Source organism: Microtus pennsylvanicus, chromosome 11 (genome assembly GCF_037038515.1).
Source record: "Microtus pennsylvanicus isolate mMicPen1 chromosome 11, mMicPen1.hap1, whole genome shotgun sequence".
In the NCBI taxonomy this organism is placed as follows: domain Eukaryota; kingdom Metazoa; phylum Chordata; class Mammalia; order Rodentia; family Cricetidae; genus Microtus; species Microtus pennsylvanicus.
In genome coordinates this window covers 16017591-16044507 of record NC_134589.1, presented here as the reverse complement: position 1 = coordinate 16044507, position 26917 = coordinate 16017591, and the positions used below count along the sequence as shown (strand labels likewise).

At 39.2% G+C, this 26917-nt stretch overlaps 1 protein-coding gene across 12 annotated transcripts in view; it reads left to right on the top strand.

The window, feature by feature from the left end:
* Positions 1 to 26917, top strand: part of Tanc2 (tetratricopeptide repeat, ankyrin repeat and coiled-coil containing 2) — a 299825-nt gene that overhangs the window by 252663 nt on the left and 20245 nt on the right. For all 12 annotated transcript variants that reach the window (XM_075990388.1, XM_075990393.1, XM_075990392.1 and 9 more), the window contains 5 exons: positions 464 to 572; positions 10260 to 10382; positions 10904 to 11140; positions 15135 to 15320; positions 17225 to 17318. In XM_075990388.1, coding sequence (XP_075846503.1) covers positions 464 to 572; positions 10260 to 10382; positions 10904 to 11140; positions 15135 to 15320; positions 17225 to 17318 — 749 coding nt within the window. The remainder of the gene's footprint in view (positions 1 to 463; positions 573 to 10259; positions 10383 to 10903; positions 11141 to 15134; positions 15321 to 17224; positions 17319 to 26917) is intronic.

Here is a 26917-nt window from a genome sequence, read left to right as displayed (position 1 = left end):
AGGAAGAGGTCTTCAGTCTATTTTGACCCATCTTTAGTTTATACCGAGGGACAATGCAAATGGAGAAATCCAATAAACAAGTGCTCTAACACTGAGGCCTGAGGCTAAGAAGAAAAGTCTAGATAGAGAGAAACTGCTTAGGCTATAGATAGCAGTGCTGCTGGAGGACTGATGGGTGACCTAGTTCAGTGAGAACAGAACAGGGTGCAGAGAGTCTGGGGAGCGCTGACCTGCTAGTACTGATGAAGAGTTGCCGACAAAGAAAATAAAAATGAAAATCTTTTAATGTTTTTGTTTAAGAGATAGAAATAAGCCAACTGGAAATGGCTTTTATATATCCAAACATGTTATTTGCCTAGTAACAAATGCTTCCCTAAGATACTGACTTAATGGTGCCTAGTTTTGTTGGAGAAGTGACTGGACCTGAGGCATTAAATTATTAAACGACTCTCTTTCTTTGCAGGAGTGGCCACACTTTACTTGCCTTCTGGTTTTCCCGCCAAGAGGGGAAACTAAACCGACAGCAGACTATTGAACTGGGACATCACGTTCTCAAAGCACACATCTTTAAGGTAATTAGAGAACTGAGACTTTTTTCCTTTCCATCTTTAGCAGACTTTCCTAAACACTATATGATCCCTTCTTTCTGAAATTAGTTTGCTCTATTTCCTAAATTATGTGTCCTGTTTATGTCTCAGCCTTTAGAAAGAGCTAACCCTGTTCTGACAGCAAAGTTAAATAACTTCCCTGTGGAGAAGCTGAACAGGTTAATAGGCTATTTACCTAGGCATTCCAGGGAATATATTCCTAATATTATTTACATAAAGAGCACATACAAACACTTATATATGTTCTACATATGACCTATCATCTCCCGAAAACAGCCATGTTGTAAGATGATTGAAGATTTTTATGATAGCTAAACATACATTTATGTAGTTTATAATGCTGGGGCATTCATGGTCTACATGAAAGCACAGGAAGAAACCATTCTCCTCATTTTTAGTCCACAGTTCACTATTACTATTTAATACTATGTTTGACAGTTTCAGCCCTGTGGGCTCATGGTATAACTCAAATATAAAACACTTGCCTAGCATGCAGAAGGCCCTGTGTTCATTCCCCAGAACTACAAAAATAAAAGTCTCAGGCAGAAATGGTGGTACATGTGTGTAACCAGCAAGGGAGGCTAAAGGCTAAGGCTGAATGCTGCCAAGAGTTTAAAGCCAACCAGGAATACGTAATTCTGTTAGTTGTAATCGCTGTAGTCTCCTCAGAGTTCTTCTCCACTTCAGTAGTGAAAAATTTGAGTATCTTAGATAAACAGTTCTCTAGGTCAGACAAACCCCCAAGAGATGTAAAGATTAACAGTTCCCCAAGTGCCTCACAAATTCTTACCAGTATATAAGCACACAGCCAGAGAAGTTTGGTCATCAAATGGACAGAAGTGAAACCCACTGTGGCAAGTTCTTTATTTGAATCATAATTATCTTGTCTAACAAATCACTGTATAAAAAATGGCTTTCACCCAGTGACCTTATATGCTAGGAACAGAACACAACTAATACAGCTGGCAGGGTTCCGATTTCAAATGTGTAGTATAATATCTACTTCGTCCATAAACACTAGGATAATTGTCCTCCGATTAGGAGATAACTGTCAGTCTTTGAACAAGACAGTCTGCATGGGATCAGATACAAAGATGAAGAGGATGCTTGCCTTTGTACACCATAAAATAAACGCCACATTAGCAGAGAAAGAAGATGAAGCTTCGTTTAACCAAGTGTGGCGTTAGTACATAGGAACCTACATTTAAACTGTATGCTTCTGTCATTAGCACAGTTTTATCTTAGACTGATGCAGACAGAATGGTGATGTGAGATAAGAATGACTCATGTGTGATTCAGGCTGTGAAGACTCTGGCGGGCAGCATAGTGATGACATGACTGCAGACTAAAGACTGAAGACTGGACTCTGTTTCTGGTGTTGCGGTAACAGGATCCTTCCAGTGCAGAGGCTGTTGAGAGGCTTTAGTTCCCAGACTAAAGTTCTGTCAATCAGCTAAGGGGCATGCAGAGTCAAAGATAAACATTCTCATAACCAGTTCTACTCAGAACTTCTCATCAGTAGTGACATTCACACAATCAAACTGATATTTATTTCCAGTTTTAAATTTCCCTTACTGGTCATGAAAAACATGTATTTATGTCATCAATGACCTTTAAGTAAGAAAAGGGTAAAGGCCTATGATTTTGGATATTGGGTTGGCTTATAGAGCCTTTTAAATTCTTTCATTTTGACAACTTTTTGAAGTATAACTTCACCAGTTTTTTTAGTGTGTGTACTTAGAGTTGTGCCATTATCACTAACAGTAATTGGTTATTTTTTTACTCTAGCCCCACATTGGGCACCAAAATGTAGTTGGTGGTTTTTTTACTCTTTGGCTCTTTTGGGGGCACACCACCCAGCTCCCAAATAAATCTACAAGGAGGCATATTATTACTTATAAATGCCCAGCCTTAGGTTGGCTTGTTTCGAGCCAGCTCTTAAATTGTCCCATCTACCTTTCACCTCAGGGCGCTTCATCTTTTTCTTACTTCTGTGTATCTACTTTACTTCTTACTCTGTGACTTGCTGAGCAGCTGGGTGTCTGGCCCCTGATGTCCTCCTCTCCTTGTTCTCTTGTTCCTCCCAGATTTCTCCTATTTATTTTCTCTGTCTACCAGTCCCACCTATCCTCTCTCCTGCCTCGCTATTGGCCATTCAGCTCCTTATTAGACCATCAGGTATTTTAGACAGGCAGAGTAACACAACTTCACAGAGATAAAGGAATGCAGCATATCTTTGCATAATTTTACAAGAAGTTCCACAACATAAACAAATTTAACACATCTTGAAATAATATTCTACAACTACCATTATTATATTTATTTACCCTAAATAATAAGCCTCATTACCAGTTTAAGTCATGTCTCACTCTATATTCTGCCCTGTAAATTTGACTTTTCAAAAAATTTCATAGAAAATGGAACTACATAGCTATATAATGTGTTCTCTCATCCCTGGCTTCCTTCATTTAACATAATGTTTTCATGGTTTATTAATATTGTAGTATAGATCAGTACCTTATTCATTGCATTATAAAATTGTATTCCATTTTGTGGATGTACAACACTTATCCATTCATTGAAATACTTGAGTTGTTCCACTTTTGAGAAAAATATGAACAAATACTGTGATTCCTATCGCTAAGTATATTAGAAATAGATTCTTCCATTTGTTTAAGAAAACTAGCTACTTTAACATGGTGTTTAATATAACTACAACTCAGTACATAACTTTCCTGCCCCTGAATATTGGGATTATCAATATGTGCAACCACCACACCCAGATTTGTTTTCAGTTCTCTTGAGTATTATATACCTAGAAGTAGAATTGTGCTGAGCACAATGGTATATGTTGTAGTCCCAGTACTCAAGAGGTCTAGGCCACAAATCTGGGCCAGACTGGGTAACATAGCAAGACTACATCTCAAAAAAATAAAATAAGTGACAAAATTTCTAGATCATATAGTAACTGGATTTAACATTTTGAAGAATTATTGATCTGTTTTCCAAAGTGTCCACACCACTTTACATCCCACCAAGAGTGTGTGAGGATTCTAGTTTTCTCACACCAGTCTAGAAATAGTGCTCAGTGGCATAACACAATCCCTAGCACCAAAAGAGAAAAGAATCATCTGTTTTTTGTTTCATCTAAAAGGGAATGCAAAGTAGTATTTCATTGTATGGTGGAATATGGTTTTTTTATATAGTCTTATTACGTCAGGCTGACTTTAAACTCACTGTGTAGTTGAGGTTGTCCTTGAACTTCTGATCTTCCTACCTTCTTGCAGGCCTGTGTCATCGTGCCTGGCCTCATTGTGGTTTTGGTTTGCATTTTCTAATGGCATGTTATTGATCACTTAGAATTCTCTTATAACCTTAGAGATGTCATTTACATTCTTTTTCCTTTTGAACAGAGTTTCCTGTAACCCAGACTGGCCTCAAGAATTCCTTATAGTAAAGGACTACCTTGGGCTCCTCATCCTCCATTCTCTGCCTCCCAGATAGTGGGAATATAGGCAAGCATCCCTATACGCAACTCTAGATTTTTTTTAAAACTACAAGAAACATGATGTATGGAAATTGCAGCCAGAGATACTCCAATCCAGTTTGTAACTCAGGTTGAGTCTAGTCGCTGGGAGGATGCTAGAATATTTTTGCAGTTTCTTCCTGAATGCTTCCCTCTAAAATGTTCCTTTCATTAGTCAATCATATAGCATTTTCTTATTAGAACAGAAATATTGGACTGGGAGAAAACTTGTAAATAGAAGAAAGATCCTTGGACATCAGCAAGTGGCATGAGTTTAAATATAAACTTCGAGGAGGAGCATGGTTGTACACATCTGTAATCCTAGCATTTGGGGGTTAGATGGAAAAAAGTATCTCAAAAAAATAAGTAAATAAAAGGTAAAGTCTACCACTTACTGTCAGTTTTCTCTTCTGTAAAATATTAACTCTCAAAATTGTTGAAAAGATTACAGGTAAAAGATATGTTTATTAAAAAGGTACATGATAAAAGCCAGAGTACTAGGTATATCTTTAGTATGAGGTTTTATGATCTATTACTAATATTCTTCCCAAAATAAAACTTAATAAACACAAACTCCATATAGAAATAGCACCCAATTACTTCTTTTTTATTATTTATTTATTTATTTATTTATTATGTATGCAATATTCTGTCTGTGTATATGCCTGAAGGCCAGAAGAGGGCACCAGACCCCACTACAGATGGTTGTGAGCCACCATGTGGTTTCTGGGAATTGAACTCAGGACCTTTGGAAGAGCAGGCAATGCTCTTAACCACTGAGCCATCTCTCCAGCCCACCCCATTACTTCTTACAACAGTAGTTCACAAACTTTTTTGTAAATAGCTACATATGGCTTTGTAGTCCATATTACTATCTATCACTACTATTCTTCCATTGTAGCTGAAAATCAGTAAGACATTACAGAAATGAATGGATATAGTACAATAAAAGCTGATTTGCAAGAACAGATGGAAAGCCACATGGGCCTTGGTTTTTTGGTCACTTTTCTGCAAGGAAGAGCACTTCCTCTTTGCTTACCAGTCTCCCTTTACTACACTCAGTCATGGCTGTGTGTGGTGGTCTGATGATAATGTTGATGTTGGGGAATCCTGTAAAGAGAGGGAGGAAGTATTGTAGGAACCAGAAGGGTCGAGGACATCACAAGAAAAACCACGGAAATGACTATCCTGGGCTCATAGGAGCTCACAGAGTCTAAGCTGACAACCAGGGACCTGCCTGGGACTAACTTAGGCTGGAAGCCAGAGAGCAAGTGGAGGGCAGTTGCTGCTTTTTTTAAGAGAGAGAGAGAGAGAGAGAGAGAGAGAGAGAGAGAGAGAGAGAGAGAGAGAGAGAGAGAGAGAGAGACCACGCCCCAATGGGCTGGTATCTCAGCGGCTATTGGATAAAAGAGCGGAAGGAGCTCCCACAACAGCCAAGAAGAAAACAAGCTCCAAGTGAAGTGTCTTTGGTGGTCAACATTCTCTGGGGAATAGATCAGTACTGCCAGGAGCAGTCATGTCTCACGTCAACAGAATGTCATATTTTACAGTTCTTTGAAGTGGTTAAAGATTATCTATCTATGAGGAATACAATCTCTGTGTATCTAAAGAACCTGATTAGTCTAACTATAAGTATGACAAATATGACTTATAATTCTTAATACCTATATAACTTAAAGACTAAAACTTAATATGAGAATATTAAACAATCTTTGAACAACTATGCAACAAATGAGGATAGTGACCTCAAAATGTAAACAGTGTATAAGTAGCTTGGTCAGAAGTAAAAATGTATAGTGCAATGTGATAAATATATCCTGAAATTGTATCAATATACAAAATGTCTTAAACAGAGGTAGAAATATGCATGCATATAATAAGACAAAGTAACTTTGCATAAGTATACAAATATAAACAGAAATAGGAGCGTATTCAATATAACAAATATAATTTAAATTTGCATCAATATATAAAAATTTATACCAATGTAAATTATCTATAAATAATAGCTCACAAGTACTTTCTCTGTTACTCACTATTATTATTAGTGTGAGTAAGCTCACTCTCATCTACATATTAGGGGCTCACTACTAAACGTTTCTGCTGATACTATTACTTTTTGATAATTTTTCTATCAAGTTGTCAATGTAGTATATTGTTCGTCAAAGTTTTTGTTGAAGCCTATACATATTCTAAATCATGAAATTGAGGCTCAAATTGGGAGTTGGAGCTATATTTCCTGGTTTTCTGGGCTCTAAAGTGAAGATGAACCCTATAATAATGGAACTCTAAGGCTGACTGAGTAGCTTTGGAATTCTTTCAAAAAGAACTCTATAAAAATATTTGATCTCATGTATCAAAATAAGCAATCATAACAACTTAGTGATAGGCTTGCTGCATGATTTTTATGTGTGTTTGCATATTAACTAATTAGCCAAATAAGAAACTTGCAATTGATATCCCTTTTATTAGCACAAATTGAAAGAATTTCTAAAATAGTACCGATTAGATGTATTAGATGCTGTTGTCTGCCCTTCTTCCTTTCAGTGTAACCAATTTTTGGCAACTAGATGACAGTTCTAGTGGAAAGATTCAGAACTCTTTAAGGCCGCAAATGATATGGATAATTTGTAAATTAAGTAGCCATTTTTAAGTAGTGGAAGAGGATCAAAGGAACAATAATTTCCTTGTAGTGTGAGGGCTTTAAACTAGATTCTGTTTTACCCTGCCAGAGGCACTGTGTTTCTGAAATCCCATTGGTCCTCTCTGCCGAGATTTGACCCAACTCACATTATTCATCCTCTTGTCCATCCTCTGTAATCAGGATAGGATGAAATAAAAGAATGGGTAGAGGTGATTAGCATCCTCGTTCCTCATTTTTTCTAGGTGCATGTTTCATGTTGAGAATATTTAGACACAGGCAGTCACTTTGACAAAGTTGTGTCATTAGAGACACTTTTTTCTCTTTTAATCCAGATAATTAGGGATATGACCAATAGAGTGCTTGCCTAGCATGCATGAAGCCCTGGGTTCAGTGCAACACATAATAAAAACTATGAGGGTTGTATGCCTGTAATCCCAGCATTTGGCCGTGATTGGTTGCTTTTTACTCTTTACTCACCACCTAGCTCACAGATAAATCACATGGAGGCTTATTCTTTCTTATAAATGCCCAGCCTTAGCTTTGTCTTGGTTCTAGTCAGCTTTTCTTAAATTATCTCATCTATCTTTTGTCTCTGGGCTTTTACCTTTCTCTATTTCTGCATAGCTGTCTTACTTCTTATTCTATGGCTTGATATGTAACTGGATGGCTGGAGGAACTGGTACCTGAAGTCCTCTTCCTTCCTCTCTCCTTCCTTGATCTTTCTCTTCACAGACTTGGTGACTAAAAGACAGGAGGATCAGCAGTTCAAGGTTATTCCTACTACACAGTGAGTTTTAGCCAGCAGGAAAAACATGAATGAGACCCTGTCTCAAAAAGTAAAAAATTCCACTTATAAGACATTGCAGAAAAGGGGACAGAAAGATTCTAAGAGCCAGAGAACAACAGGATGCCTGTTGTTTAGATAGTGTCTTCTTGACGTGAGAGGGACGTTGCACCCATGAACACTCAACAGTTTGGTTGCTTAAAAACCTGCTTAGTGGCAACACCGGTCAGTGTGCCACTTTGAACAAGGAAAATTTCACAAGGCCCCACATTTAGATGAAAAATCAGTGACTGCTGAGAGAGTGGAAACCAGTCTTCTTCAGGGATGAATTCCTAATAGATTATTCAGTGCAGGTGGTCAGCCCTAGATACACGTAGATAGGAGCAACACTAAATGGTCTCAGTAGAATATGAGTGAGTGAGTGAGTGAGTGAGTGAGTGAGTGAGTGAGTGAGTGAGTGAGTGAATGAGTGAGTTTGTGTGTGTGTGTATGAGTGATGTAGCAATTACAGAAGAATCATGAACTTGAAGTGATGGGCATGGGAAGAACTAGAGTGGAAAGAGTGTTTAGAAATGATGTAAATACAGTACTATATCACATTATCAAAAAAACATTTAAAATTTTAAATTTAAAAAAATAATTAAAAATAAATAACCTAATTTGACTTTGATTCTTTTTAAGTTGAGACAGAGTTTTACTGTGTAGCCCAAGCAAGTCTTGAATCTTCCTGTTTAATCCTCCAGAGTGCTGGAACACAAACATATAGATACCATTCTATAAGAAATAAGAATTAAAATCTGAATGTTTATTTAAACTGTAGGCATTACTTTAGCTGCTGCCCTGTCCACTCCTCTCATGCAGTGTACTCATAAACTGTTCCTTAAAATATGTGTGTGTTTATATACATATTTATATATATATATATATATATATATATATATATATATATATTTCATTTTTATGCCATCACAGTATCCCTACAGAAAGAAAAAGGACATCTTTTCCAGAAAAGTCTTTTGACAATATTCACAGATCCGGCTTCCTATGGCATTATTTGTCTTTGCACCTTTTCTCTAGAAGAATTCCTGTAGATGAACTTTCTAGTCCACCTGGTCCCACAGCTGTTCAGTTCCAAATAAACACACAGAGACTTATATTAATTAGAAACTGCTTGGCCCATTAGCTCTTACAATTTAAATTAACCCATAATTCTTGTCTATATTTAGCCACATGGCTTGGTACCTTTTCTCAGTAAGGCATTCTCATCTTGGTTCCTCTGTGTCTGGCTGATGACTGACTGACTCTCTGCTTTTCCTCTTCCAGAATTCTTTTCATCTGGTTGCCCTGCTTAAGCCAAGCTAATCAGCATTTTATTAAACTAATATGAGTGACAAATCTTTACTATGTGCAAGAGCATTTTCCCTCAGCAAATTCTCTCTGTGGAAATAAGAGTCTCAGCCTTCTATGGAGAGGCTTATGACTTGATATTTTGTTAGGTAATCTTATTTTCATAAACAACAAATATCCCTTCGTAAATGTTCCTTTCCATAGTATATCAAATGAATAGAACAGCTTACATTTCAAGGAGCAAAGCAAGCAGAAGTAGCATACATTTTTTTCAAAACATTCTCAAAAAAAAAAAACATTCTTCCCCAGATCACTTAGCTCCCCAACTTTTTTTTTTCCAAAACAGGCCTTCTCTGTAGCCCTGGCTGTTCTGGAACTCACTCTGTAGAATGGGCTGGCCTCAAACTCAGAGATTCACGTGCCTCTGCCTCCCAAGTGACAGGATTAAAGACGTGCAAGCTCCCAAATTTTATTGCTACTATTTTCCTGCCCTTGAGATTTTCTGTTTAATTCACTCATACTTTAGCAGAGAAGAGCAAGATGCTTGGCAGAAAGTGTCTAACCACCAGGCAATTTTAAGACTGAATTATTTGTTTCTCCCTTACAGTGTAGTCTAGTGCAGATCATTTGTGCAGTTTCCTCCTGTGTAGTAGTTCAGAAATCACCTTGGGCTTCAGAATTCTTCATTGGATCCTATGTACCTACTGTTAGAGAAACAGTAGAAAATCTGCAGAAACACACAGCAGGGTTGGGGGACCAGCCTGAACAAGGCATTTTACTAAGGCCCAGATTTTATTAGCTAGAGTTGAGTCATATGATCCACCTAGATCCAAATGAGGCTAAGTAACTATAATTTTTCCAAATGTTCAGGAAGAAAATGAAATGAAGATCAAGGATCAAATTATCTGTCACAGTATTATTTTAGTGACTTAAGTTACTTAAGAAAGCTAATAGGAAAATAAATTATATTCAGATATAGAGCAAAAAAAGATGTTAAGTGATCTACTTCTAGAGACAATTTAAGTTACTATGTTTCTATAAAGCTAGTCTTTGTCCCTATCAGCTTTGCAGTATATGAACATTATTAAAATGAAACTCTACACTCATTCACTAGTAACAAAAACCTAAGGGCCACTCACTCACTACTGATGATACTTTTTAGCTGGGTTAATTATTTAATTATCTCACTGAGAGTTGTGGCACACACCTTTAATCCAGCACTTGAGAGGCAGAGGCAGATGGATCTCTGTGAGTCAGGACAAGTTGCAGGACAGCCAGGACTACATAAAAAGACTTTGTCTAACAAAAATGATTTTTACTAATAATTTAATTCTCTATTTTTCTTTTCAGGGTTTGAGTAAAAAAGTTGGTGTATCATCCTCCATCCTCCAAGGTCTCTGGATCTCCTATAGCACAGAAGGCCTTTCTATGGCATTGGCATCTTTACGAAATCTCTACACTCCAAATATAAAGGTAAACACAAACTGCAAATAGACTGAAGAATTGACTGGAAAATATAATTATAAGGGCATTTAGTTGATCTCTGACTTGCCTTGGACTGCTTCCTAATATTTCCTTTTAGAAATTTTAATGTACATTAAGTTGCTATATTTTATTCTGGTTAACTGGGGACTGAGGCTGTTGTATAGCTGGTTGGTGCCTGGGCTCAGGCTCTGCTGAAGGTTCTGAAGGGTAAATAGATCTCAGGTCACCTCTATCTGGGGAGGAACTTTTTAAGTCAAGAATTCACTTAAGTAAGCCAATATTCAGCATTTAGTATGTGATCACTCACACTAGCAAGTGAGCAGATTATATAAAAGAGATGTTTTACATTATTTTCCAAAGCAAAATATTCAAAAGGGAACAAATAAAGAATAAAAAAGATAGCTCCTAAATGCTACTGGACACTACTGTAGAGTCTCAAGTGTGTTAATTAAAAAAGATGACTAAACAGGTATGACTGGTATTTGTCTGATTCTTGTTTCTGTTTCTAGGTCAGCAGACTGCTGATTTTGGGAGGTGCCAATATTAATTACCGGACAGAGGTTTTAAATAATGCTCCAATACTATGTGTCCAGTCTCACCTTGGTTACACAGAAATGGTGGCTCTGCTTTTGGAATTTGGGGCCAATGTGGATGCCTCTTCTGAGAGTGGCCTGACTCCTCTAGGGTATGCTGCAGCAGCAGGGTTCCTGAGCATCGTGGTCTTGCTGTGCAAGAAACGGGCCAAGGTAACTGCTGCCCACTCTGCTGCTGCTGTTCTTCTTCTCCTCTCTTCTCTTCTTTTTTCTTTTCTTCTCACCACTTCTCTCCTCTTTTCCTTTCCTCCCAATGTTGTCTTTTTTTAACTCATCTGCTCCCTCAGCAATCTAGGTGCACCCATTCCTGGTATGGAGCATATCAAAGGAAGGGCTCACTGAGCTCATATTTCCAGTGTTTGCCCTAGTGGCCTTACCAATGCCTACTGCATCAGAACACGGTTTTAAAATCTTTGAGAAGGACTTGTAAGAGAGCTTTTATCAGCAACCTCAAAAATCCCTACCTAGCAACCCAGAATGTATCTACTGAGCACAGAAGAAGCCTCTTTCTAACAAAATACAGAAGAGAAGAAGCAAGGGGAGGTCTGAACTGCACAGTGCCTGCACACCCTAGGCTTTCGTGTATAAAAGGAAACATTAGGTACAGAGATACCGAAGATCCTTGAAGACCCCCATCCTCAGACTGGCCAAGAGCACCCAAAGTGTTGTTAGCACATTTCAGTTCTCTGAAAACATTTCCAAAATATGTTTCTTTTTTATGTGGTGTGAGGGAATATATGCATGAATGTGTGGGTGCATGCATGTGCTGGTAGAGACCAGAACAGGACACTGAAGTCTTATCGTTTTCCATATTATTGTCTTAAGAAAGAATCTCTCATTGAACCAGAAGCTTCACTTTTCAACTAAGCTGGCTGCCTAGTACGCTCCCAGGATCCTCCTGTCTCTACCCACTAACATTGATTGGTATTGCAGGTACACAGCCATGGCCTGCTTTCATGTGGGTGCTAGGGATTAAGCTCAGCCTCTCATACTTACAGAGCAAGCACTCTTCCCAGTGAGCCATCACCTCAGCCCCCAAAATGTTTTCTTTATAATATTTTCCAAGACACTGATACAGAAGAATTCAATTTCAAAATACTGGTAAAAGAAAACCATTGGCTTCCGAAATACAGGCCACCGAGGAAAATTGTAGCCTTGCGGTATTTTGATTGTCATAAAAACTGGTGATTTCACAGCAAAACCTAAGTATATGTGCAACCTTATTTTCAGATATTCAGTACTGTCACCAGGGAAGAAAGAGATACTCCTGAGACTCCTTTGGGACATGAAACTTGGGATTCTCAATGAAGTCACAGAGTCTTAGATGCTACTGTGACACAGATTACCCACCTATAACAATGTCCCCTTTGTTTGAATGGAGCTTCTAGAGAGAAAATATCTGGTCCTGGTGTTACTCTTGATATAAACTCATATCCTAGCTAGGTCCTTGAATCTTCTCTGTCCTTATACCACCATGCCACTGTTCTACTTGTTTTTTATTGTTTTCCTCAAGCAAATGGTTTCACTGTTCATTCTCTTTTCAAAATCCTGTCACCTCCTTTATGTTTGGTATTAGTACGATTAAGCTAAAAGCAAGGTGTGCTATTGTGCCTCTATAACCTCAGGACTTGGGAGACTGAGACAAGAGGATCATAAATTCAAAGTCAGTCTGGGATATATAGGAAGGCCATCAATTTTTTTTTTAAGGGAGGAAAGAAGAAAGTGTCTGTCTCAGCGAACATCTGTCATAGACACTGTTCTTTCCTACACCGGCCTGTACTCTTGCCTAACAAGGAAGTACTAATGCTAAAGACCCTTTGATATCTATGTCTCTTTTGCCTTTACTAAAACAGTGAGTAGGCAACTCATTATATTTCCATTATTGAAATGTGTACGCAAGCTACATCGTGTCCACACATCTTATTATAAATGATAACTTCTATCACTTGATTAAAGGTACTGTCTTCCAAGTTGTAACTCTGAAAGTACTTTTTCCCCTTTGTAATTAAGAAAAATATCTTTTAAGAAAGTGGTTTGAGACCTGATAAACACATTTGTTGTTGCTCATCACACTTTTGTTTACTTGTGTTAAAATCTACTTTTGATTTTTACTGAGAGAAGTTATGGCTATGATGCCTGTTTAACAGGTGATTTTCTATTTCCATTCTTTCCTTATTTATTGATAGGATTCCATTGTAAAGAAGAGCTGTCTCAAACTGGGCATGATGGTGTGTGCTTGTGAATCCCAGCATTTGGGAAATTTAAGCAGGAGGTCATGAATTCAGAAGCAACTTTAGACACATAGTGAAGCCTTGTCCCTACTCCCCCTGTATTTATCCAGTACTTGTTCATTATGTATTTGTATCACTCCAGACTCGTGGATGTTTATTTTACTCTGCAATCTGCAATTCATTACCATTATTACTCGTTTTGTTCATCAGATTGTCCTAGAGTTGGCCATTACTTCAAATTTGTTCCTAATTTTTTTTAATACAACTTTTCTTTTTGCACCACAAAATGTTCCAGCCTCTTCTTTTACCATTACTACCTCAGCCCTGGACTCAGCCTTCTATTCGGATGAGAATTCATTTATCCTTAGTTTTTACAGACAGAATTCTGAGCATGAACACTACCTGATGATTAAAAATATGTATTTCTTGGTCTGGTATTTAAAAATATTTATGCTTTCAACATTACAAACTTCCTCCTTTAGGAACCTACCATAAAAACCTAGAATAAGGCAATCAGTTCCTATCTCAGCCACTTGAGAAAGACTTCTTGCCATATCTGTTCCTGATGGTATTCAGGATTAATTTTAGCAGCTGGGGAGAGGCTTAGTCAGTAAACTGCTTACTTCATAGGCATGAGAATCTGAGTTCAAATCCTAGCATCCATGTAAAAGCTGGAGGCAGTGACTCACATCTCTAACACCATCACTGGTGGAAGGCAGAGGTTTCATGATGGTTGTCTCTCTAGTTAGCCAAACTGAAACAGTGAGCGCCAGGTCTTGTGAGAGACCCTGTCTCAAAAAATAAGGTAGAGAGCAAGTAAGGAAGACATCCAACATCCACATGTGCATGCACAGGTATGTACACCTACACAGCTGTGCATATAACACGCAAAATAACAATAAATCATTGTGCTTTTATTTATTATATACTCTTTTTTTTTTAAGACAGGTTTGGTCACATCTCCCCCCTACCTTATTTGAAAACCTTAAGAGTAGAATTTATTTTCCTCCTTTTTATCTTATATAAGGTGCTTGCATTCAGTTAGCATTTGTTGGGTGAATCACTGGGTGGAAGCAAAGTCAGTGGGAGAATCAGAAATAAAAAATAGATTCAGATGTTCTAAGTGTCCTAGACAGATAATCACATGCTTTTTTGTTTGTGTGTTTGTTTTGTTTTGCTGTAGCTTTGGAACTTGTCCTGGAACTCACTCTATAGACAAGGCTTTCCTTGAACTCACAGAGATGCACCTGCCTCTGCCTCCCAAGTGCTGGGATTAAAGGCTAGCGCCACCACCACCTGGCTTGATAACCACATTCTTATTGGAAACTTCTGTCTAAAGATCTTCTGGTAGATGGATCATAATCAGCATTTCTTTCAACCTAAACTTTGAACCAACACTGAAATTATAAAACTGCTTTTGGAGCTTGATCTAGAGTAAAGCTCCAAGTGCCTCTCGCCATTTAGGCCAAATCTTTGACATTCTGCCCTCCTGCTGGAAGAGGAAGCCATTTCTGCCAAAGTTCAGTGGTCCACTGAGTGACTCACGACACAGGGCATTACTTCTTAGGAGCACCATGGATAATTTTTGTGCCAGCAGAGTCATGGGTCTCTCGAGTCTTGGTCTGAAAAGAACTATTAAGAGCAAAGAGAACTAACTGCCTCAGCTTTACCTGAGGGCTTTGTTTTTTCTTTATATGTGAAAACAAAAACCTTACCTTGTTTTATGAAGAAAGAAGTTCTCCACAGGGGATGCCCAGGGGATTTGGAGATCATTTCTAATCTACCTGAGTAGAAAGTATCCACTAAGTTCAGACAGTGGGAAAGGATGATGTAGACACATGCAGTAGGCCAGTGGGACCAGGCTAGACTACAGCAGCCAGTCTTTGTTCATGCAAGTCTCTGTTCTCTTCCCTTAGGTAGATCACTTGGATAAGAATGGGCAGTGTGCGTTGGTTCATGCTGCTCTACGGGGTCATCTAGAGGTTGTCAAGTTTCTCATTCAGTGTGACTGGACAATGGCGGGCCAGCAGCAAGGAGTATTTAAGAAGAGCCATGCCATCCAGCAGGCCCTCATTGCTGCAGCCAGCATGGGTTACACTGAGGTAAGAAAAGGTGATAGGTTTTTTCCGCAAGTTATGTATTAAAAGACCTAGGAAACTGGGGGCGGGGAACATGCATGCTACAAAATTACCAGGCAAATTGGTGTGAAGCTTTTAATCACTATTATGAAGAATAAGGGGATTAAACTCTATGAAATACTATTCAAATACCATGGTACATGGTATGTGCATGGAACAAACTTGAGAGTCAGAAAGGAGTCTGGAAATTATCTCACACAGCTTCTCCCTTACTTTCACCCCTAAGAGTGTGACACTAAGACACAGAAGGATTACTGACCTGTGAACATACTGTCAGACATTGTTGGACAGAAAGGACATACAACCCACAGAACCTCAGAAGGATCGGTTCTGATCCTAGATCTTACAGTTTTCTTACTGTCTCAGAACCCTAATTATTCATCCATAAAATTACTTAAATCTTTTTACAAGGCTATTCTGAAGGATGCTCTGTAAATAATCAACACCATAGAAATGGTATTCTCTACATTATTAGTAACTGTGTCAAATAATGGGAATGTTAGTATTGTGTGAAATGTTAAATAACTGACCATGCAGAAAGGAGAGAAGTTTAAGTAGGAAGCACAAAAATGCTTAAGTTTACTATAAACTTTACCAGTGTAAAGAGTGGGTTACATGATTTAATAAAGTGTTATCAATTGAAGGTTAATCGAATGTTGGCTTTGGCCAAATCTGAATCTGTAACTAACCTGTGGTTGTAACCTAACTATGATGTTTCAAGTGGAGTTTCATCTAATTTACTCTTTTCCCAATAATTTTACTGTCATTAAATCTAATATTTGATATACCATCAAACTATCTCTCACTTTTATGCAAGCTCTGCTGACAAAGCTGAGACACATTTCAGGGTTAGCTCCAGACCAGACATTGGTTCATAAAGTTTATGACTGTTCCTACTATGGCTGACTTCAGACTGCCAGGGCTGCACCACTGAACAGGAAGGTGGAGAGAAAGGAACAATTGCACATGGCGACAATGTTTCAGCCATACAGATACAATAAATATAAATAACTAATATAGAACAGATGATAACAGGACATAGTTAAATAATTCAGAAATTTTAAGAGTTGAGGGACATTTTTTGTTTGTTGTTTGTTTTTTGTGGTGGTGGGATCAAATCCAGAATATCACACATTCTAGGAAAGCACTCTTACCAGTGAGCTATGTACCCAGCCCAAGTTTAAATTCTTAAATCTTAGTTTTTTTATATAATTTATTTGTTACTCAAATTTTAATAAATGACTGACTTTTTTAACAAGCAACTTGTAAAATTTCTGAAAATTTTAGAATCTGCTTGCATGGGCCACTACTCACCAGCCATCCCCCTGCAAGGGATATTCCAGTGGGGCAGCAATCCTCGCAGCTGACATGAGCTCTCACCAAGGGAATAAAAAGCCAAATGGAAATTTGTATCATCTAGGGAAAGTCTTTTAACTCCCAGTACAATCAGTGTCCTGGAAACAGCTGTCATCTTTGGTTGTGGCTTACAGTCAGTCATTCTCCTTCCCACCTCACAGACAGCCCTTATACTTCTGAGAGGAAAAAAGATAACAATCACTTTAAAGAGATATAGGCCTCAGTTTTTTTCATATTTCTTTCCTGAGTTCTTATTGTCATTAGTTTAAATAAGAATATGTAATTTTTAAATCACATGCTGTATGGATTATATTAAAGAAAAAATATAAACTCATCTGATAGGACAGCTTTCCATCAGAACAGTTGGGGGTTTCTTTGAGAAAATCAAAACTGATTTCTTTTGTACTTAAGAAAGTTAGTGGTGCTTGGAGGATTGTCTTCCACAGCTCCCAGAGTAGGGCCAGCAACGCAGCTTGTCACCTGCAGTGAGCTGACGTGAATTCTTGTTTCAGATTGTCTCCTACCTACTTGATCTTCCAGAAAAAGATGAAGAGGAAGTGGAGCGAGCTCAGATCAACAGTTTTGACAGTCTCTGGGGAGAGACAGGTACTTCTCTTGGGCATCAGTATCTTAGTGGGGTGTTGTACTTATGTAGACTTTCTGCGTCTCTCATGCCATTATTTTGAGTCTGGCATTCTTTGGCGCTCTGTCTTTGACTTTTGTGTTGGAGACTAGGTCAGTTTTCCTTACCTACTTTCCCTTTGAATTCTCCGCCTTAAAAAAAAAAAAATCACCACTCTTGTTTCCAACTATTTTTAAAAGACAAGCTTTCCCCTACAATATGGTAATCAAAACAGAAAATAATGGTGACCTTTCTTTTGTTCGTACTGCTTTCTTTTCCTTTCTTCCCAAAATAACATTCAACCTCCAGTTATAAACTGTGAAGATGCCCCTTTCGTCCACATCTCTGGCTTAACCAGATGTTATTATGGCTATCTAACACTGTTAGGCTTTTCCTTGTGACTAGAGCTGCTAGCTAGATGCAGACTGACCTACTGCAATCCCTCTGGGTCTACAGTGACATTTTCTTTATCATTTAGCCATGGCTTCCCCAGCAGTGGCCTCTTCCTTGTTCAAAAAATGAACGTTGTCTTTTCTCCAAGTCTCCACTGGAGCATCTGGAGAAACATTATTAAGCTTTGGTGTCTTTCTGAAACTGGGGCAGGGAAAACAGTAGAGTTACCACAGATATGTGTCATCTTTGCCAGGAGAAAGACTAATATTGAGATGGCAAAGGTAGGTAACGTGTTTCACTAAAGAAGAAGGGTGTGCATTTTGGTAAAGGTTGAGAATGTTAAAAATCACATAAGAATTTTGAACTTAACCAAACCTTATAACAACTTATTGAATTGCTTTCTTTCACCCCTGCTAAAATTATACATAGGTTTCATAACTTCTTTTATATGTGTGATGGTCCAGAGCTCAGGAATTTCCTTCTCAAATAATTTCTCCCTCTGTAAAAGCCAAAGAGAGCAGGTGCCAGGCAGCTGCAGCTTAAGAGCCCATGATAGATGAAAGGAAAATGTGCAGCTGGAACAGCTGCTGTCCCAGGAGCCCCATCCTAGAGAAGTTAGAGGATGGGGACCAGCAGGATTCTCCATATGGGACCTAGAACTGCAAAAGGGACAATGTTAGTTTACTTCTCCTGTCAGCAACCCTTCTCCAATACAGTGTTGCCATACCTCCTGATAGACCCCTTCTAACCAAGGAGGATGGCCAAAAATGCCACGGTCCAGCAGTCATAATGGGAAGATATTATAAATCCAATAACCATAAAATGAAATATCAAAACTTATTCTAGTGCTATACTTCAAAGAAATTCTTAGAATGGTTCAAAAGGGTATAAATTGTGTGGGAGCTGACTCACTGGGTACAACTCACTGCCTGCCATACGAGTATGAGAGTCTGAGTTTCTATCCCAGTACCCACATAAAAGTCAAGCATAGCAGCGTAATCTGTAACCCCAACACTGGGAGAACGGAGACAGGCAGATCCCAAAGATTCTCCCACTAGCCAGTCTAACAGAAACAACAGTGAAAATCCCTGTCTCAAAAACTAAGGTAGATTAAGGAAGAACCCAAGACATCAACCTCTGACTGGTAAATGTGCAAACACACACACACGTATAAACTAACTATATGCAGAAGGCCTAATTTTTATTAAGTATGAATTTCTTTTCAGGAGGATGTTGGTTTGTTTGGGTTTTGTTCTTGTTATTTTCCTTCTTTTTTGGTTTTACAAGAAAGGGTTTCTTTGTGTATACCTGGCTGTCCTAGAACTCACTCTGTAGACTAGGCTGGCCTCAAACTCAGAGATCTTCCTGCCTCTGCCTCCTGAGTGCTGGGATTAAAGTGTTTGCCACCACTGCCCAGCTGAGTATGAATTTTTTATTCGAATAAAACTTTATAACCTGGTTGGTGCAGTGGCTTAAAAGAGAAAGGCACTTGCTGCCAACCTACCATGTTGACCTGAGTTTTATCCCCTGAACCCACATGATAAAAGACGAATTTCCTAAGTTAATCTTTGACTGTTCTTTACATGTATGCTGTATTATATAAAAAATAAAAGAATAAATATAGGCTCAAATTTTTAAAATATCTCATACTTAAAAGCACAGGAATTTTTATTAATACTACTACACCTCAAAAATCTAAAAAATGAAAATTCCATGTGCATTAGCTTATAGTCAGAATTGTGTCATATTAAAGTTGTTATTTACATGCAACAATTTTACTGTTAAAAACTGTTAAATATACACTTGGACAAAATATAATTTCTGGATCTATAAAAAGTTACCTGAGGAAAGCCACAGTTGCATACACCTGTAACTCCAACACTAGAAAGGATTATTGCACATGGTCTACATAGCAAGTTCCAGGCTAGCCACAGCTATGTAGCAAGGCTGTATATCAAAACAAAACCAAGACAAAATTATTGGATTTCAGAGAGATTTTGGAAAAAGGCTGGTGTCTTTGCTATGTAAAAACAACCCCACAACTTAGCGCAAATGTAGCATGGACTTACTTCTTTAACTGCAGTGATTTGAACTAAGTCTGCATGGGTTTTTTTCTAATTTATAACACACAGTTTAAAACTTATTATGGCCCATTGCATTGTGATATTTGCTGCAATGGTAAAATCTTATATGTATTTATATAAGTTATGTATTTATTTTTAAGCTGGTGAAAGTCTCTTATTTGCTGCAATGGTAAAATCTTATATGTATTTATATAAGTTCTATATTTATTTTTAAGCTGGTGGAAGTCTCATATCTACAACCCTAACTATTGGCAGAGGATGTTCGTTTATTCCTGGCTGCGCTAACTCAAAATATTCACACAGAAACTATATTATTTACAACACTGCTTGACCTATTAGCTTACGCATATTTCTAGATAACTCTTATATCTTAAATCAAGCCATTTCTACTAATCTGTGCATCACCACGAGGTCGTGGCCTACTGGCAAAGTTCCCACATCTGTCTCCTCTCACAGGATTGTCACAGACTTCTTAGGGAACAACACAAGAAAAGAAGTAAGGTGACACATTGTCCTGTCCTGCTCCTTGTGTATAGGTGTAGACCAGGACCAGCCACTTAGAGCTCCTAGCAGCTATAGAGGCCAACTTCACAAAATAAGACTCCCATACTTTGTACCTGTGTATCTTTGGCCAAGATTATTGCAGTTGTCTACTTGCTGACCTTTAGGACTCTCTACCTTACTCTCTGGTGATTCATGTTCCAGAATGTAGCCAAAGATAGATCTTTTACATCACTAATATAAAATGACTAAAGTCTAATGTCACTTTCCTACTTACCAACCTTTGTTTACTGTTTGTAGAATTAAATTCTTTACTGTAGTGTAAGACCAGTCATGATCCCCAGTCTCATGTATTGTTTATTTTCTCTGGCAATTCTAGTAATAACAAACATACATTGCGTTCCACTTCAGTGCCTTTATACACACCTTTGCCTAACATTCCTTCTTGTCTTTTGTACCTTGTATCATACAACCCAGATTGCCCTCTCCTTGAAGGCCTTACGAGATACTAATTCTCTGCCATCTCAATACCACAGAATGTCATTGTTGTGATTATCACACTGTAGCGTATTTATGTGTTCCATAGTCAACCGTGAATTTTTTGAGACTAGACAGCATGTAACAAATAACTCTATTAATATTTAATGTTTTAGGTGCAGTAATCAATTTGTCTCCCCAACCACCTTCCTTCATTGATTTTATATGTTGTAATCCTTCAAGATATAAATAGATAAAAGAATCATTTGTTTTTCAGTATTCTGTTTAGTGTAACTTAGTGTCAGCATTCTATCCAAGCCCATCTCTGAGCTATATCATACCTGCCTCTTCAAGCATGTATGCACACGTGTGTGCACACGCACATACACCACAAACTATTTGTGTCAGTTAATCTCATCAGATGCTGACCAGCTCGGAAAATAAAGTCTGTTTCTGGTCTCTTGGGAAGAGATTTTTTTCTCCTAACTGCTATGGTTTATGAACAGTGCTTTTACCTTAATCTCCTTTCTTCTAAAAACTCTTAACAGTTTTTTGATAATATTCATAGAATCCATTTAAAGCAACTTTTTGGCCATGATTTTGAGAAGTCCAGACTCCATTCTACATAGCTGCATTGTTTTGAGATGAAATTGGCCAGCTGCATTAATAACCATGTCTAGCTAACATCTGAAGGCTGCTGCCAAATGACATCATAACCTAAACAACAGAGATTATACAACAAAGAAAAAGGCCAAATGGAATGTTCTCTCTCTTAAAAATGTGTCATTCCATAGAGGGAAATGGGCCAACCGGAGGTAGAGTAGTCAGTGCCGCTTTCCAGGCGAGTACTGTCTGTGAACAATGTGCTCTGTGGGCTGGCGTCATTAGTGAAAGGCTTGGTTCTGAAAGACTAGTGTTATTTTCTCCAGGGTGCTATCGGTTTTGTTTTAAGAAAAGGAATGTTCTTGGCCTATACACACGTGGAAGTTTGCCACAACCCTATAACCTAGTAGTTACTTTAAACAGAATCAAAATAGGAGTTAGGAATTTTCCAAGTGGTTTTTTTTGAGTTGCAGAGCATGTCTAAGTTTTTAGCTACTCTTGTGATCAAATGCCTGTGCATGGCTAGCGACTTTTTCAACTGTAATAAGAGTGAGGTGGGTGTGTGGCGCACACCTTTAATCCCAGCACTCAAGAGGCAGAGGCAGGTGGATCTGTGAGTTTGAGGGCATCCTGGTCTACATATTGAGTTCAGGGGTGTGTAAAGAGACTGTCTCCAAAAAAAAAAGGTATGTATGTGTGTGTGTGTGTGTGTATGTGTGTACACACACACATACATGAACTTGAGAAGTTGAACTAGAACCAGTCTTAACATTAACCCCTGTGTACATTTACTTAAAACTTAAAAGTGGCCTTCACTGCAGAGAAGACCAAGCTCTGCCCTCCTGTGACAGACTAAACAGAAAAATCAGTGTCAACAGTTGCAAAATAAAATTGAGTACATATATTTTTCAAAAAATTGCCACATTTTCCCTTATGAACCCACTTACCTTTAGGGCAGGAACAGATTATTTGAAAGCTTATTTGTATAAATTATAGGGAGTTTTAATTTTGCATATGGTTCAGTTATAGATAATTAAGCCAGACCCAAAGGCAATGCCAGGACAGCAAGATGGCTCAGTGAATAAGGGCACACACTCATTAGCCTGATGTCCTGAGTTCTGTCTCAGAGGAGAACTAAAACCTACAAGGTGTTCTCTGTCCACATTTTGTGTATATATATGTAAACAAATAATGTAAATTTTTTAAAGATTTAATTTTATTTTGTGTGGCTCATTTGCTTGCGTACATGTAAGTGCATCCAATCTCCTGGAACTGGAGTTACAGACACTTGTGAGTTGCCATGTGGGTGCTGGGAATTGAACCAGGGTCCTCTGGAAGAGCCACCAGTGCTCTTAACCTCTGAGCTGTCTCTTCAGCCCCCAAATGTAAATATTTTAAATGCCATAATTTTTAGGTTAAAAAAAATTACAAGTGACTAGTTAATTTGAATTTCAGGACTTCTTTGATTAGAGTCCAACATTTGAAAACCAAAATATCTGTGCATGTCTAATAGTTTTTTAACTTTTTATTTACTTTGTGTCTTTCACATCATGCATCTCGATCCCATTCATTTCCCCATCCATTCATATCTGCCCTCTGCCCCTGTAACCCTCCCCAATAAAATAAAATTTAAGAGGAGAAAAGGAAAAAGAAAAAAAATCAATCTCATCGTGGAAGCTGCAGTGTAACACAGTGAGTCTTGCAGTAAAGCCTTTTGTCCATATAGCTTAATGTGCAAGTGTTCATTGCAAACAGTCATTGGTCTGGTCTGGTTCAAGGACTCTGGTTTCTGCCCACCCCACCCCCCACTCCTGCCCCATCCCTCTATACCTGAGGTGGTTGGGAGAGCTGGCACTGAGGTCATAAGAGCATGAGAGTTTCCCCTGCCCCTCACCAGCTGCAGCACTCAGGAGAGGAGGTCTTGCACCTTGCCTGGGCAACTCAGTAGAGCTGACCCTGTTGGCAGAGATGTGGGTGAACCAGCCCCAAAGTTGTGAACATGCAGGAGCTGTCCCCACTACTTGTCTGTCATGTGGAGGTGTGGATGGGGAACAATTGCCCCCCCTTACCCATCATTGCCAACAACAGACAAGGGAGCTGACCCTGCCCCTTCCCAGCTATAGCACTCAGGAAAGCAGGCCCTGCTCCTCACCTGGGCAGCATAGTAGAGATGATGCTGTTGGCAGAAGTGCAGGTGAACTGGCCCTGAGGATGTAAGAGTGGGATAACTGGTGAGGGCGAGGGAAAGATGTCCTACCTCTCCTTGCCCCTACCACCTGTGGTAGGTGAGGGAATTGACCCTCCCCCTTACCAACTGCAGCACTCAGGAAAGTGGGCCCTGCACCTCACTTGGTCACTTGGGCAGCACAGTAGAGCTGACCCTACTGATGTGGGGGGTGGGTGGAGGAGGGGTTGGACTGCCCTGAGAATGTGAATGTGGGAGATCTGTCCCGTGTGATTCATATGTGATGTGATATGGTGGTGTGGGCAAGGGAAAGATGCTCTCTCACCGCCCGCACCCTCGCCAACTGTGGGAGGTGGGAGAGCTGGCCCTGCCCATCACCAGCTGCAGCACGTGGGAGAATGGCCCCTGCACCTTGCCAGGGCAACACAGTACAGCTGGCCCTGATGGTGTAGGTGTAGGAGAGTCAGCCCTGAGGATGTGAAGGGAGAACTGGCCCCGCCCCTTGCTCATCATGGGGGGGGTAGTCAGGCAGTGCTGGAGAGCTCACCCTGATGGTGAGGACAAGGGAGAGCTGGCAGGCTGACAAACTCTGCATTACCCAGGCCAGAACCTAGGTTATAAGTTGGCCCACCCCATCATCTACCCCATCTATGATCTATTGGAGTACGTGAAGAGTCAGGTCCTGCAGACCCAAAACTACGGTCAACAATCCAGTATCTTGTAGAAGAATGAAAATAGATTCATATCTATCACCATCTACAAAACTTAAGTCCAAATGGATCAAAGACCTCAATATAAAGCTAGCTACACTGAACCTTATAGAAGAGAAAATGGGAAGTACACTTGAATGCATTGGCACAGGGAACCACTTTCTAAATATAAGCCCAGCAGTACAGACACTGAGAGAAACAATTAATAAATGGGACCTCCTGAAACTGAAAAGGTCCTGTAAAGCAAAGAACACAGTCAACAAGACAAAATGACAGCCTACAGAATGGGAAAAGATCTTCACTAACCCCACATCAGACAGAGGTCTGATATCCAAAATATACAAAGAACTCAAGAAATTGGTCACCAAAAGAACACATAATCCAATAAAAAAAATGGAGTACAGACCTAAACAGAGAACTCTCAACAGAGGAATCTAAAATGGCTGAAAGTCTCTTAAGAAAATGTTCAACATCCATATTCATCAGAGAAATGCAAATCAAAACAACTCTGAGATTCCATCTTACACCTGTAAGAATGGCCAAGATCAAAAACACTGGTGACAACTTATGCTGGAGAGGTTGTTGGGAAAAGGGAACACTCCTGCATTGCTGGTGGGAGTGCAAGCTGGTACAGCCCCTTTGGATGTCAGTGTGGCAATTTCTTAGAAAATTAGGAAACAACCTTCCTCAAGACCCAGTAATACCACCTTTGGGTATTTACCAAAAGGATGCTCAATCATGCCACAAGGACATGTGCTCAACTATATTCATAGAAACTGTGTTTGTCATAGCCAGAACCTGGAAACAACTTAAATGCCCCTCGACCAAAGAATGGATAAGGAAAATGTACATTTACACAATGGAGTACTCCACGGCAGAAAAAATAATGACATCTTGAATTTTGCAGGAAAATGGATGGAGCTAGAAAACATTATTTTGAGTGAGGTAACCCAGACCCAGACAGACAATTATCACATGTCCTCACTCATAGGTGGGTTTTTGGTTTTTTTTTTTTTTTGGTTTTTTTTTTTTTTTTTTTTTTTTTTTGGTTTTTCGAGACAGGGTTTCTCTGTGGCTTTGGAGCCTGTCCTGGAACTAGCTCTTGTAGACCAGGCTGGTCTCGAACTCACAGAGATCCGCCTGCCTCTGCCTCCCGAGTGCTGGGATTAAAGGCGTGCGCCACCACCGCCCGGCTCATAGGTGGTTTTTAAACATAAAGCAAAGAAAACCAGCCTACAAATCACAATCCCAGAGAACTTAGACAACAATGAGGACACTAAGAGAGACATACATAGATCTAATCTATATGGGAAGTAGAAAAAGACAAGATCTCCTGAGTAAATTGGGAGCATGGGGACTTTGGGGAGGGTTGAAGGGGAGGGGAAAGGCAGGGAGAGGAACAGGGAAAAATGTAGAGCTCAATAAGAATCAATTTAAAAAAAACAACCCAGTATCTAAGAGGAGTCAGTGAGGGCCCAGCATCGATAGTGTAGCCTAATAGTTTTGTGTTGTCATTAGAAGATATGGCTGTAATAAGTACATAAGGACCTTTTGTCAGCCTACTATGTCAGTTTTCCAAATCAGTTCAGAAGATGGGGCAACAGCTACATTCTCTCTGTCTCTCTGTCTCTCTAGTTCTCTCTCTCCTCTTTCTCTTTAACAAAGCATAACTCTTAATTATTTTCTAATAGTTGTCTATTTTTCCTCCCCTTTGTCCAGTCTTTAAAACATTACATTCAGGACTGGGAAGAGAGCTTGGTAAAGTTTTGTCCCACAAACATAGGACCTGAGTTTAGATCTCCAGCACCCACATAAAAAACTGGACACAGTGGCACACATGTGTAAGCCCAGAACTGGGGAAGCAGAGACACGTGTAATTCAGGAGCTTGCTAGCCAGCTGAATCAGTGAGCTCTAGGTTCAATGAGAGATCTTGTCTCAAAAAAAGTCAAATGGAGAATGTCTTAGTGTTCTGTGAAGAGACACCATGACCACAGCAGCTCTTACAGAAGAAAGCATGGAGTTGGGGCCTTGCTTCCAGTTTCAGAGGGTCAGTCCATTGTGACAGGGAGCATGGTGGCAAGTATGGGGCGAGGACAGTAGCTAAGAGCTACATACTGATCCACAGCACAGAGATGGAGCCTGTCATGGGCTTTTGAAACCTGAAGCCTATTCTACACTTCCTCCAACAAGGCCACACCTCCTAATCATTTTAATATTAAAAACTCTACTCCTTGGTGACAAAGCATTCAAATATTCAAATCTATGGAGGTGGAAGCCATCTTATTCAGATCACAACAGAGAATAAGGAGGACACTGATGTCAGCCTCTGACAACCTGCACATACATGGGCACACATCAGCACACAAACACCATACACACAGAGAGGTGGGGTTTTTATTATTAAAACAATGAATTTCAGCTAGGTGTGGTAGCATAAACCTGCATTGGGGAGCTAAAAAGGAACACTAAGTTCAAGCCCAGCCTGGGATACATAGGGAGACCTTACCTCCAAATAATAAATAAAACTATGCATTTGAAATGCCATAGTTAAATAAATGTCTGTTACAAGATGGACCTTGCATCTCCAAATTATTCTCCCTACTGTACAAATGGTACAGAAAATGAAATA